At 39.4% G+C, this 15,000-nt stretch overlaps 1 protein-coding gene and 1 pseudogene across 1 annotated transcript in view; one reads left to right on the top strand and one right to left on the bottom strand.

Annotated features, from left to right (window-relative positions):
* LOC149106276 (beta-1,3-galactosyltransferase 5-like) overlaps positions 1 to 9,625 on the top strand; it is a 42,930-nt gene extending 33,305 nt beyond the window's left edge. The window contains exon 3 of the mRNA XM_089297490.1: positions 4,900 to 9,625. Within this exon, the coding sequence (XP_089153616.1) occupies positions 4,949 to 6,121 (1,173 nt within the window). The 5' untranslated portion in view covers positions 4,900 to 4,948 and the 3' untranslated portion in view covers positions 6,122 to 9,625. The remainder of the gene's footprint in view (positions 1 to 4,899) is intronic.
* LOC149106277 (uncharacterized) lies at positions 82 to 1,460 on the bottom strand (annotated as a pseudogene).
* Positions 9,626 to 15,000: the final 5,375 nt, after the last annotated feature.

The raw sequence follows: 15,000 nt of genomic DNA, 5'->3' as shown, positions 1-15,000 counted from the left end.
TGGTATGAGACTTGTATGTAGAGTAAAATTCTGAGTTCAGAACCTTAGAGCTAGGCCTTTGGACCTTGATTTCAGTACAGTCTAGGATGACTCTGGTTTTAGGGTAAATGGTTTTGAAGCAGTCAGGCATACTATTTTTTTACCTGAGCAGTTGTGGGCCAGATTGGAAATTGGCCAAGCGTTGTATACAGGAAATTCGCCCAAGTTAAAATAACTCTGCTAACAGTACTTGTGCTAATATTGAATCTTACTCCCAAGTCTGTCTCTAGCAATCCTAATCTTAGCCTTATCATAAACAAAAACAATTGGCCATAGAGTGACAATGCAAAATTACCACTGCTACGCCTTCGCTTGTAGTTTTCTTTTCCTCGTTCACGCTGAATCTGGGACCATTTTATCATAGTTTTGGCATATGGTTCAACCCAGCTATAAAAGCTATCGAATCGTTCTTTTGATACAAAGCCTGTGTAAAATGTCAGCAATTCTGAATTCTTGGAAATATTTTCAGCGCAAAACTTTGATTCTTTGAGATCTTCCACCTCCTGCTCTAAGTCGTTGATTTTGGCTTTCAAGATTTTAATTTGTTCCTCTGCACTCCGCTCGGCGGGCTGAATGTTTTCGCTTTCCAGTTCATCTGTAGCTGTTTCTTCTATTGGCTCATCACCAGCACTGGCTTCCACCACTGCTGATTCAGTCACTTCTTCTAATTCGACATCCTACCGCAATGAATCAACGAAAGATTGTCGTCGCTCCTCCTGTGCTTGCTGTTCGTTCACACTTAAATTTTGTAGTTTATTTTGTGGGCGTTCTTTACTGCTCTTGGTCCATGCAAACTGTGATGGCACAGCTCCTGCTTTCAGACGTGTAAGCCCTGTTATAGTTTTATACATGTCGCTTGGCTTGAAGTGAGCAGAACACACCAGAGTAGAGCCCTTCTTGACCTAGTAAAAAAGTTTAAAACTCCAAATTAAAATGCTGATAACAAGAGAGAATCTCATAGAATATCGATAACCATTTTCGAGTCAATGAAAACAAACAAACCGGTTCCACGTGAATGAACCACGTGCGTTTGACAGCTCTGGCCAGAAGCACTTCAGTCGAGTAATCTAGGTTAGATAATTGACTGCATTTTATCTGGATATGTATTGACTAATTATTCCATGAATAGGAAGCGGGCTAACTAAGTCTTAAATCTAGAAACTCTTAACATCGGCCACAAGTAGAACTTGTGCGTTTGACAACTCGCTGGCCATGGCTCGTCGCACTCACCTTAAAAAGCGGCCCTTCATCTCGCTTTATCGCGGCAATCCACTGAGATCTCTGTGTCTTGTTTGACGGAAAGTTGAAAAAAGACAAATTCTTTCCACTTTCGTTTCGTTTGTCGTTGGTACAGCAATTTACACAGCAATGATCGTTAGCCATATTTGCGTGATATCTTACTCAAAACCCTTGTCACGCAACGCTTCAAACGAAAGCATGCCCGTCCAGCCTCGTTTTGGTACAGCACGCGATCCAAGATGGCGGAACGTGATATCGGAGTATTGGGGCTGTCCCTGTGATATGGGACAATTTTTCTATTTTTAGAACAAATTGCGCCATCATGTGCAGCACACGCGCGTACATGCTGCGAGGATTTTTCCGGATGTATAGTGCGGGGAAATGGCGTCCGAAATTTCCGAAATGTTTGATGCTTTTGGCCCACAACTCAATACGTTCGTGATTGTTGAAATTTTACTTCAGTATTTTCGTCGTAAACTGCTCCAGTTTGAGTGGAATAATACAATGTCGAATTTAGTAATGTCCCGCTTTTTATCACTGACCAAGTTGTGTTCCGCTTCTTCTTTTACAAGAGTTCCACATTACTCCACTTTAAGTTTCACATATAATGAAGATTAACAGCTTTTTCGTAACACAGCAACAAAAATAGTTGGATATATTTGGATATGGCAGCGTTTCAGGACTTCAAAGTTTCCCTCTTCTTGCCACACGCTTGCAAGGATTTCACCATTGTCTATCTTGACCGAAAAGTAAAAAAAAAATAATAATTGTAAGTTTGAGTTTGGCCTAAATCGTAAGCAACGCTTGATGTTTTATCAAGGCCCAATAAGTGACAACTATGTCTGCAGATGCTGCTCAATTTTGTTTGTGTAACAATCCAAAAAATTTTCTGTTGTCGATGAATAACAGCGCCCGCCGGTGCGTGTTTTGTTACAGTCAGTAAAATTAAACATGACAAATTGGACTTCCGCACTTTCGTGTAATAACGTACATCGAACTCATATAATATCTCTAGTTTTTAAATATGTTTAAGGTTGATAAATGTTTGAGAACATATTAAAAGCTTAGCTGAAAATAATCAGCAAGGTTACGATGACGCTGTCTGTAATCAACTCGAATAACGATTTCGATTCAAAGGTGCGCGCGGATCCCAAGACTTACGGTCTCCGTCCCCGATTATGGCTCCTGCTAAAAATTAATAAATGGCTATTAAGTTTACATCAGTAGCTTACGTTATACTACAAGTGACAAAAAAGGAAACTACACAAGAAAAAAACAACAACAAGAACAAAGGACACAAAAAAAGAAATGAATGAATGACTTCGTAATTACAGAGAGCGAACAATCTAAATTATTTCTTTGATTACTATATTACGTATTTTATCTGTCAACATATTGATTTGATTTCTGGCCAGGGCTAAATATCCATATTTTTTTTTCAAAATAATCCTTGTTTATTTTACGTTCAGTTTCGTATTTTTTTCTATTTTGTTTTGATAACCTTTAATTTTAGGATGTATTTGGTTTCTTCTGCAGTCCCACAAAAACAGCTTTCCAACACCAATAAAGTAATTTAGTAATTTTGTTGAAGGGCATTGCTAAGACATTATACCAAATAGAACATTCTACAATAAAAGACGAACCTGTTGATTTGATAAAAGGCACCAATAAGATTCAAAATCGTTCCAAAATCACCTTGAGTAAGGGCATTGGTAAAGGATGTGGTTCAAAGTTTCTGGTTCGGCCTCACAAAAAGTACAAACATCGTCTGTTCTGTAACCAATTTTGAATAATTTTTTATTTGTGTAGAGTTTGTTGTTAAGCACTTTATACTGAAAAGCCTGAAAAGCCGAATGAACAATTCGGTTGGCTTGATAGTCTGTAGACTCTTCTAATTAACATACTAACAATTATCCCGAAGATTGACATGTAAAATGTAAACAATATAAACTACTAAGGAAAAGATCAAAAAGTGTTATGGAGGGGTGGGTCATCAGTTTTTAAGCCTTCGGTAAGGAGTGGGTCATTCAGTTTTCAGCTACTCATGGGGGGTGGGTCATCCTATTTTGTAACAAATAATCAACGTCTTGAACCACTGGAACAGTTGGCCACACATGCATTCACATTTTGTACGTAATAACAAATAACTCTTAGTCCTCTTTGTGTCTTTATATAAAACGTAACTTACCAAAAAAAAAATCACATGCAAGTATACGTGCATGTAATTTTTTTTTCTTCTTTTACTTCACTGCTGTATTGTACCATGTGGTAAAGGCAACTTCAATGAATTTTGATGAATTTTAGCCAACTTATGTCTACATGCTATTTATCCGCAAGGGTACGGGACTCGTGTTCATGGGTCTGGGACTCACACTCTTGAATTTGCTGGCTGTGTGAGTCCCAGGACTCACTACAGCTTTTTTCTAAATGAATCACTGTTCCACAGGAACAACACTGGAAAAAAAGAAATACAACACAAACACCTGTGATAAGCATTGTCTTCCAACGCAGTTTTTTTACAAAAAAAACAGTACTTGACGTTTCATGTGCTAGTCGACATAAAGCCGTTTGTTGGGACTGTAACGAATTTTACGTTGAAAAAACAAAACGAAGACTCCATGACAGTTAAAATCAACAATTCAAGGCCCTCGCTAAAAAAACGCCATTCATCAGCCGTTGCTAATCATGTAAAAACCAGTGGTCACGACATTAAATGGGATCATTTTGACATCTTAGCGTTTTAGCATTTTATCAAAACTGACTTTTATTGCATTTATTTCATTCAAGAGCTTAAGCCTTCACTAAATGTCAGAGTCATAATAGTGAGCAGTTGTTGTTTTACGTACTATCTGTTACTTTTCATGACGTCTAGACAGGTTTACATACTGCTGCACATCATATTTTCAATCTAGGTTCCAGACCTCTAATATTTATGATATAAATAGCTTTCGAAAATTCGTAACAGCCACTTTTGAAAATGTATGTTGACTAGCATACGAAACATCAAGTTCGGTATTTAAATGCATTGAAGTAAATGTTTATCACTGCTGTTTGCGTTATATTTTTAATCAAGCTACGAGGACCTAAAAACAACAGTTTATACATTGCGGACATGACTTAAAGTTGCAAGAGTAATGGGAAATAATATTATTTTTAGAAACGGTTGCACTATTGTTAAGAAATAAATCTAAAACGTCAATAACACCACAAGCTAGTTCATATGCAAAATGTCATTTTGTTGGATTATTGAAACAAAAGTGTCATGTTTTATTAGGGGTGGGTCATGTAATTTTCAACCGTTCATTATGGGGGGTCACTCAGTTTGGTGCCAAATGGGAAAGGTGGGTCATGTGTTTTCTATCCACCACATTTTCAAATGCTACCCCCTACCCCCTCCAATACTTTTTGACATTTCCCGGAGTCTAATTCTCTCGGGCGTGCCCTCAAACCTCCCTAGCGGCTCGAGCCTTTGGCGCCATAGGCGTTAATGGAGGGTATATTTCTTTTACATTTCTTTCTTTATCCTCTTGAATCAAATACAATATGAATCTAAAAAAAATTCGAAATTTTTACGACGTTTTAAATCTTTAATCAAACCAGCACAATTTTGTTCCTTTGTAGAAGAAGCTCGCACTTGGAGTGAAGTCATTTCAATTCACCCACTGGGAACATGCTTCATCGGCGAAAACAACGTCTGTTGTTTCCTTGGAATTGGTCGTGTTTACTCCGAAGGAGACAACAAGGCTCGATAAAGTTCAAGATAATCCAGCTCTCTCTTGTTACAGTAACGGCAGTTGCTTTAATAACGTATTTAAGTGGCTTTCACATGAAGGATTCTTTCTATCATCATGAAACACGCTCGCGACTTATTAAAGCTCTTAACCTGGGCTCGACTTTCAGGCGTTTTGACGACAAGCCCTCTTCAGGCAGTGGCGTTCCCTCTCTATCGAAGGTGGTGCCTACTCTAGAATGGACTTCAGGCCTTTTGAAGTCCAAACCCTCCTCCGCGCAGCCTGTCATTCATCCTGATTTTAAACCGTGGAAAACAACGCCCCAGCACAAAACTACTTTGATAACCAAGACTGTGTGTGCACGGCACTACCCTCTGCTTATCCTGGTTTCGTCTGCACCAGCAAATTTTGAGAGAAGATATTTGATTCGTCAAACATGGGGTGCCGATAACAACATTGTTCCTCAGTGGAAGACATACTTTCTCCTTGGCCAGACAAGGAATCAAACACATTCAGATTTACTCAAAAAAGAAGATAGCATCTATGGCGACATGATTCGTGCGGATTATTATGAACATTACTGGAACCAAAGTTTGAAGATACAGATGGCCTTCGAATGGGCAGCCAGATATTGTGGGTTTTCTTACCTTCTCAAAGCAGACGACGATGTGTTCGTCAACCCTAAACGTTTAATAGATGTCTTACAGTTAAAAACAACACCTAAGAAAGGCCTTTATATGGGTAAACTTCATCACAATCCGGTTGTACTACGACGTGGAAAATGGCGTGTCAGTCATGAAGAGTACAATGGTACACACTATCCAGATTTCTGTAGTGGTGCTGGCTTTGTTATGTCATATGATGTTGTCGAGAGTCTGGTTCCTTTATTTGATGTGATTAAGCCGTATAGACTGGACGATGTGTATGTTGGAATGCTTGCAGATAAATGCGGTATAAAAGCAGTGGACCACACAGGGTTTGTTATGCCAGTTTTTGAGACTCTTTATGATAAGTGTAATTTTGTTCCAAACACTCTTGTGCAGCATCGAGCTACTGGAGAATGTTTAATTCGACTGTTTTTAAATCACAAGAACCTTACGTTATCTTCATGAGCAACATTTTTCGTGTTTCTATCGAGTTTTGGTAGACTTCTACTAGAATACGTCGTAAATAATGCGAATACTTCAATCTGATTGGCTAAGCTATGGTAAACTATTGGCCATTAGTAGAATTTTACTAGTATACCAATGCAAATGCTGCAATCTGATTGGCTGAGGTACTCGTACATTCTATCAGCTATTATAGAACACCACTAAATTTTCTCCGATTCTTATTGGTTTAAATTGATCACGTGACGCGATAGTGTTCATCCGCGGAGAGACACTATCAGCCCACAGTACCCGTCCGAGGACAAAACCCGGATGGATAGTACTCGTCCGTGAAAATATTTCTGTAAACTAATAGTAATCAGAGATTATGAAAGTGAGTTCGACGCCCTCACTTTAATATAAATACCTTAAATGAACGATTTCACTAGCTGACTTTCAACCTTTGTCTATTGCTAAAATCAACATTTTTCAGCAGCAACCGAGGTTTTAGCGGTGAGATATGCATAGTGTCAAAAAGTCCATGCAAGTGAAGAGGTCACGATTTGTTGATACGTTGCGTGACGCCGCCAGTTTCTGTAGACTCATAAGTTTCATAGAATATTTAATTGCGTACATTATGCTAAGCCGGAAGCACAAATTTAAGCTAGCATTTGAAATGGCGCGCTCTTTTATCGTAAACAAAGTCCGTGCGACTAACTGGAGTATTTCCCCTGATGAATAAAGTAGACTATTGGATCTTGCCTTCAGAGTACTTCCACTGATTCCAAACAATAAAATTTCGACCGGATAAAGACTGAGCTATATGTCGCGACTGGAAGTAATCAACAAATGCAGTCAAAATGTAGCCGTTCTCACGGTTAACATCCCAAAGCCAAGTCGTGTTAATAGACAAGGACACTTACCTCAGATTTCGATAAATGCTACCGTCGAAGCGTTTAAATTCGCCAAAATCTAACGCTGAGAGCACATAATAGCTAAGCTTACGGCGACTGAATGGAAAGAAGTCAAAGAAAGATCCAACGGAAAGACAAGCTCACATGGCCTGCTCACATGCTCACATGTCCACCTTATGTCTTATCACATGTCTTAACATTAAACGGTACCAGTTTACTGGCCGTGACATGCTCTTGCAAAAATCAACCTAGGTGGCCATTTTGGTGTCCTTACAGGAATGTGGATCTTTCTGCATATAACCGTGCACAGGGCAACCAACTCTAGAAAGCCACAGGTCAAAATTATTTTTGCGTTCTTCAAACGCAACAAGCGGGCTTATAAAAAATAAGCAATTGAATTTGTATTAAGAGGGTTTTTGTTTGTTTTCTTTTTCAAATTTTAAGTAAGAATTCTACTAAAACAAAACACTATCACCTCTTAGAAATCTCGAGCTCATAATCTAATTGTTAATTATTGAATACTGGATCATTGGATAATGCAATTTAAGAGTTTTCATTGACTTAGCCATCTTGGTACATGACCCATTATACCATGCTCTACAAATATAATAAGCATACTCATAATTTTTTGGGGCGTTGTTATTTTAGTTTAGTTTCCTATATTTTGGGGGCGTTTTTAATGAAACAGTTATTCCACTCGCGCTTGTTGGATACGATATGAGATGATTATAGCCAATTAGGCACTACGCGCCTCGTTGACTATCTGATATCCAACGCACCCTAGTAAAATAATTGTTGATTGGTGTTCAGTGGATTGGGATCGTCCATACTGATTGGCAACGTTTTCTCTTTTCTCCGATGTTTGGAGGATGATTTAGAAATATTACAGGATAAATCAATTTCCAAGAACGCCAGAGAAAGGAAATTACTTTGACCGATATTCGACTTTGAAACCTGGAATTTTTCAAAGAAACTCATGAGCGCGTGAAAGCGGCTGTAAATACAAAGGAATAATAAGGGTCTGTTTTACAAGGAGGGGCGGTTACCCTAGCAAGCGGGTTAACCCTAGCTGGAGGGCAAAAGATAGCCCGGGTTTACAAGGAAAATTTTACAGGTAGGGTAACCTTACAACCCGGGACAACTTAATGCGCGGCTACACTCAAAGGGTCTGGAAACAATTAGAAAGTTAACCCGGGTAGGCAGGTAAACCCGGCCTGGAGTGTTTACAAGGGAAAAAAATAACCCGCCTGTAAGGGTAACCCTAGCACGCAGATAGGGTAACCCGCCCACTTGGGTAACCCTAGCTGCCTTGTAAACACGATGAAGAAAAAAAGAGGAAATGTGTGAGTGCTAGGGAAACCCGCTTGCTAGGGTAACCCGCCTTCTAGGGTAACCCTCTCTCCTTGTAAACAGGCCCTAAGAAACTGAGAAGGTTGTTGTTGTTAAACGTTTCTGAGAATTCAATCCGACCGGGAGTTATACTAAAGTCTAATGTCAAGCACTACTTAATATGGAGAGAAACAACTGGAAACCTCGTTGAAACAGTTTAATGCTCTTTCAATGACAAATTGAAACTTCTATTTTTGTGTTTAACGCACATCAACATCTCTGTTGAAAAACGGTTCCGTGTTAAATCATTCCGAGTGTAAAACTTCGGCGGTCCCACGGGATTTGCCGAAGAAATGAATCGTCACGAGTTCTATTTATATTTGGTAATGTCATCGTATTAAATCGGGAAGGCCGAACACCAAAAACACGGGCGCAATGGCGTCCTAGGTTCACGTCGTTCGTGTACATGGGAAGCAGAGTTCGTTTAACTTGTTGTTTTGAGCGTTTGAGTAAAGGCGGTCATACACTTACAGCCATCGCCATCGCTATGGGCGAAACTAACTAAAAAGGCAACGACCATCAAATCTTTGTCAGCTTTTAAAGCCATCAGTACGCAAAAAGGTTATGTCAGCTCTGTTCGAGGGATACGGGAGAGATTGTAAATTGTGTTTAACGTAGCTCTCACTGTATAAGGAATATATTTATAATTAGATAATTCTGTACTTTAGGTAGCTTTTTTTTAAGAAAAAAATGCTGTAAGTTTTGAATCTTCAGTTTTTGAAAGGATATGTCAGCTGCGTAAGAGGGATGTGGGAGAGATTTTCAAATTTTGTTCAACTTAGTTCTCACTGTATAAGAAGTATATTCATAATGTAAATACTAATTCTGTATTTTAGTTAGTTTTAAAATAATGCTGTTAGTTATGAATCTAAATGTTTTTAAGTTTTAATTTTTGAAAAGGATGTGTCAGCTGTGTTAGAGGGATGTGGGAGAGATTGTAAATTATGTTCAACTTAGTTCTCATTGTATAGGAAAATATATTCATAATATAAATAATTCTGTATTTTAGGTAGTCTTTTAAAACATATTGTAAGTTATGAGTCTTAAAGATTTTTAGTTTCAGTTTTTGAAAGGATATGTCAGCTGTGTTATAGGGATGTGGGAGGGATGAATCTTTAAGTTTTTTCGTTTTAATTTTTGAAATAAATGTTAATGATATTGTATCTTAGTACCGTAATGGCGCTTGAACGACGAGACACTTTAATAAACGACGGAAATGTATGTATGAACATGTATGTATATTGCTACAACTTGCTGGGCGTATCGTTGCATGTTGTGTTGTTACCGCCTTTTTTTTTTTTTTTTTTCTCTCTGTTTCGAATAATTTGCGCACCTTTCCGTCGCCAGTTGGTTTCCAATTTTCGAGGTAACCTTAAGGTATTTTCCAATTCTCAGTCGATCTGTCGTTTACTTTCATGCTTCGAAAGTTAACTCCACAGCCCTCGAGAATGTAAGCATACATACCAACAAATGCCTTGTTTAATCGTTGTTATTTCGTTCAGGTGTTGCTACCCGCGTCTCCTCGGCGATACAGGACAGCTGAAAGGAGTTGCTTTGGTGACGCAAGCCATTAAAATGTTATCCAGGCATGGCTAGTCACATTGAGCAGTGATCTGATTGCAGTCGAATTGCTGAACTTACTGGAGCTGTTTGTTAACTATATCAGTGAAAATATGACTGAGTCTGCGAATATGATCGGCTGGCTCATCACGTCTTCAACGAGGATGCTGAAATTTCATGCTTACGATTTTTATTTAACTGTGTTTTACTTGCCAACATCGCAGCAAATTAAGCTTATGTACACCATGATAAACCGGAATCAAATAATGTTTTGGTTTTCACAAATGATCTGATATTCTACTAATACATCTGATTGTTTGTATGGCAAACTGAATGATGTGGAGGAAAGTCCAGGCCCTACAATGTTTGATATGATTGGCCCAGTGACCACTGTGTCTGTGGACTAAAAATCAAGGAAATGAATTCTCTTTGGTGAAAATGCTGGTAAGCAATGTGTTGAGTTGTGTCATCAAATAGAATATACCAGTTTGAAAACTTATTTCATTCTGAATTTGATTATTGGAAATAACCTATATGGCTCTTCAAGATATTCTGTACCGACAAATATTTGCAGGGGGGTCTATGACATTAGCAGACTGTGACGTTTTATTCATTATCGCATTTTTATTGCCATTACCGAGAGCTAACAGTAAACAGGCTACCCTGAGCGCTATTCAAGCTAGGCTGATTAATCGATAGTCAGGGTAGCCATAGTGAAATTTAGGCTAATCAGAGTGATTTTTAGGCTCACCAAAACACTATTTAGGCCTAAATGTAGTTTGCGGTCTGCAAACGTCGTACACCATTGCATGTTTGTTTTATCCATGTACAATACAATACAATAACTTATCATGTTCTATTCCCTTAATGAGATGCGCTTGCAGGGAACCATGGTAGTTGTATTCATCAAAACAAATATGCAATCGAAGATGATCAATACAACTACCATGATTCCCTCCTGGCGCGTCTCAAAAAGGGAATATGGAATGGCTATTATGGCATGCAATACAATGCAATACAACACATATATCTTATAATGAAGTTTCCATATGACATGCGCTCTGATTGGTTGAAACAGCGTGCTTTATCAGAGAACAGATGCACGGCAAGCTGAATTTCAAATTTTTGATTTGGAATTTCGAAACATGTGACTCTAATTAAACGTTCCCTGTGACTCAGACGAACGCAATGGAAACGCAATGGAAACATAGCTGCCTGGAGGTCATTGTTAACAACAGAAGTGTAACGTGTACCAAAATAACAAGATTTTCCAACAAACCGGTAAGCTTAATCACGTAGCGAAATGCACAAATTCTCAACCTAGCGAATGCTTCGATAAATGACATTATATTTGCTAGGAAGGCAGAAATTTTACTTAAGAGGTAAAACAAGGACAGAGTACACCAATTGAGCTGTCTTCGTTTATGATGAGAAGCTTTATTTTTGGAAAAATGCTCAAATGACCCCGACATGGAGCTTAGTAACGCTCGTTCGCTTAATAAAGCGATCTCCGGTCATCTCAGCGAAGTGAAACTCGGCAATTACGACAACGCTCAGCTCAACCGACGAGTGATCAGTTTAAACCTTGCTGTGATATTCTCCCTGTACACGGAGTAGAACCAGTGGGAGCAGTTTAGTCTTTCCAACTTTGACGCTAGTTTGGGCAATCTTGTTGTAAGCCGCAAAGAACTGTAGCTCCTTTCACATGAATACAGCTCAGCATTTCGCATTTTCATCCGCAAGCTTTGAGCTCTTTGTTTCGTAATTTCCATTGGAAAATTGAACGTTTTCATGAGCCACAATGCAGCCGGATTCCTCTGGACTAGAAACTTTAAGCTGCGTCGTTGCTGTACTTTGCGACGGCGATTAGCCGCGACAATATTATTGTTATTATTATTATTATTATTATTATTAGTATTATTATTATTATTATTATTATATTATCATATTAAGGTCGTGTTGTATTGGGATCAACCGTTTCAACTCCAATCGGTTTGGGTTGATGGGTTGACGTCTCTCAATAGCACAATTTTCCAACCTTTTTGGGATAATTATGAATACGATCACTCCTGGGACAAGTCCTTACGCAAGCTACACTCACGCCACATAATCGCACAAATGCTTTTTCAGCCGTTTAGGCCGGTTGAAAAAGTTCATGAAACAAACTAACCGAATTAAAACGGTTTTCCCTCAATAGAACGCGTAAAAACCCAACCAACCCAACCAAACAGAAACGGCGCGCAACTTGTAGTGGGAGTTATGGGCTTACTGCTGAGTTTTTTTTAACTTTTCTCCGTTTATTATGGTCTTTTCCTAGATTCCGCGGCCCTGCAAACCCGCCCGTCGCTGCGGTTCATGTTTATATCCGAATGATGTGGACTCTAACTTTTGCCAGGCGTGTTGAGTAGCCACCGCGCCTGTTAAACCAGCTGTACAGCAAGGACGAGATCCTGTGGATGAGAAGGCGATTCTGGAACGCTTCCAAAACTGTAAGAATTCTGCTGGCTGCAAGCTCTATCAGCGTCAGAAGTCGGCTCTGGAGCAGCAATTGTCCACGTTCCTCTCGTCGGTTTCCCCGCCTAAGACTATATCGTCTCGTTCGGCAGACGACGTTATAAAATTCCCTTTTGCAAATCGGATTTGTGTGTCCGGTTATTTGGACAACCTATTACCTTTCTGTGTGTGATTTATTTAACGTCCGCTTAGCTCCAGGTTTTTCTTTAGGGCGTCTGACTGCAATAAGGATGTTGGTTCCGGGCCCTTTGTCGGCTCGGCGGTAAATCACCAGCTTCGTGGGTACCTCTTAGAGGCTAAGCCTCGCGATAGTGCCGGAAACCGTCCCCACAGTTTTCGGATGGGCTTGTCTGATACTTTGAGATTGTCGGGTTGTTCTCAACAGGATGTTGTACACGCGCAGTACATAGGGTGGCAGAGTGGGACAATGTTCCTAGTGCTGTCGACTTGGTCAGGATCCCAGCCTCCTACCCTGAAAACCTCCAGGCCACTTGTAATATTTGAATGACTTAAATTTCAGTTTGTTATCGTCCTCATTAGCTCTCCCATCAACTCTCATATTTCAATTAGGGTTGTCCATTTTATAATGTTGTGTGTTTAGGAATGAAGGGATTGCTGAGCGATGGGAGGAGAGTTTGGATTAAAGACACGTTGGCTATGTTGCTGTTCAGTTTACCACGATGTGGTAATGGGGCATGCAGTGAGCATAAATTACTATTTAAATCTGTGGCACATGTTTGGATAGGGCAAATGTCGCGTAATGACGACGCATATTTCGTAAGCACCGCGGAAATACGATTTTTGGGGCGCGATACAGTATCTCAGCGGTACACCTTAGCAAAACCATAAAATGCCGGCAACTCGCCGCGAGTCTTGTCGACAGTGAAAAAGATACAAAACTTAGAGCGCACACTGTAAACTTAACTTTTGAACTCCGCTCATTTGTTGGATAGTTCTCAGGTAATATCATATATTGTGCCAAAGCCAAACTGAACTTGCACACGGTGTGAAATTGTTGCTGTTTCGTGAGAGTTTATGCTCGCAAGCGGCGAGTTAGTGGCAATTTACGTTCTTGTTGTGCGCTGAGCCTAAAACTAGGCAGCCTTTGTGTGGCTTTAGCGGTATTCTGAGGACATCAACCTCTCAAGTTTGTAGAGCTGGTGAGCTTGAACCATATAAATAAATAAATAAATATACATTTATATAGCGCCATTTTCCACTAATTGTCCATGGCGCTTTACAATACTTTAAAATTAAAATCCTAATTCCTTAAAAACCTAAAATCCTAAATCCTAAAAGTTAAAATCCTAAGAGTTAAATACGCTATATAATACAATTAGGCTACAAATAAAAAGTAAAAACTACAAATCAAATGCACGCTTAAAAAGATAAGTCTTAAGATTAGCCTTAAAAACTGCCTCTGATGATGAAAGTCTGATCTGGAGGGGTAGTTTATTCCAGAGCCTTGGTGCCGCCACGGAAAAAGCCCTTTCACCATACGTTTTAAGATTTGCTCTAGGCTCATCAAGCAACCTGTTGTTTGAAGATCTTAGTGTCCGACCAGAAATGTTAAATCGCAGTAGGTCTCTAATGTAATCAGGGGCCAGTCCATTCAGAGCTTTGTAAGTTAACAACAATATTTTGAAAATAATCCTAAAATGAACTGGCAACCAATGTAAGCTCCTTAGTATTGGTGTGATGTGTTCCTGCCTTCTAGTCAAGGTAACAAGGCGAGCTGCTGAGTTCTGTACAAGCTGAAGTCTATTAATCAGATACTTTGGGAGACCGTACAGTAGGGCGTTACAATAGTCCAAACGCGATGTTATGTAAGCGTGAACAATGGTCTCAGTAGTACTCTGGGATAGGTATCGCCTAATTTTAGCTATACTACGAATGCGGAAAAATGCGCTCTTGCAGGTTATTTTAACGTGTTCTTTGAAATCCAAACATTGATCGAATGCAACTCCTAAATTCCTGGCCTGTTTACTAGACTTGATTACTTCATCACCAACTCGTATATAGTCGAGGGGTGGTCGTGGACGATATTTAGAACTAATAACCAAAAGTTCAGTCTTATCCCGATTTAACTTAAGTTTGTTGCGCAGCATCCAGTCCCCAATGTCCTTAACACATAATTCTACTGCCATCTTTGAGCTTGATAGATGATTAGGGCAATTGGACGTAAACGACAAGTACAACTGTGTGTCATCTGCATAGAGATGGAACGGTATGCTATGCTTTCTGGCTATGTCACCCAGCGGACTTGTATAAAGGGAATACAACAAGGGTCCCAGTACAGAACCCTGTGGTACCCCGTAGGGTAAATTCTTCTTTGACGATTCAATTCCATTGACAGAAACAAACTGTTCGCGTGAGTGAAGATACGAATGAAACCAATTAAGAGCAGTGTTCCTAATACCAAAGCGATTCTGTAGTCTAGATAACAAAATCGAATGATCGACAGTATCAAACGCAGCCGATAAATCGAGCAATAGTAATATAACCGATCTGTTATTGTCAATAGCC

Source organism: Orbicella faveolata, unplaced genomic scaffold (assembly GCF_042242905.1).
Source record: "Orbicella faveolata isolate gen_17 unplaced genomic scaffold, um_ofav_v1 contig_3, whole genome shotgun sequence".
NCBI classification, from domain to species: domain Eukaryota; kingdom Metazoa; phylum Cnidaria; class Anthozoa; order Scleractinia; family Merulinidae; genus Orbicella; species Orbicella faveolata.
Note: the sequence above shows the minus strand (reverse complement) of the source record. Positions and strands in the feature narration are given on the sequence as shown.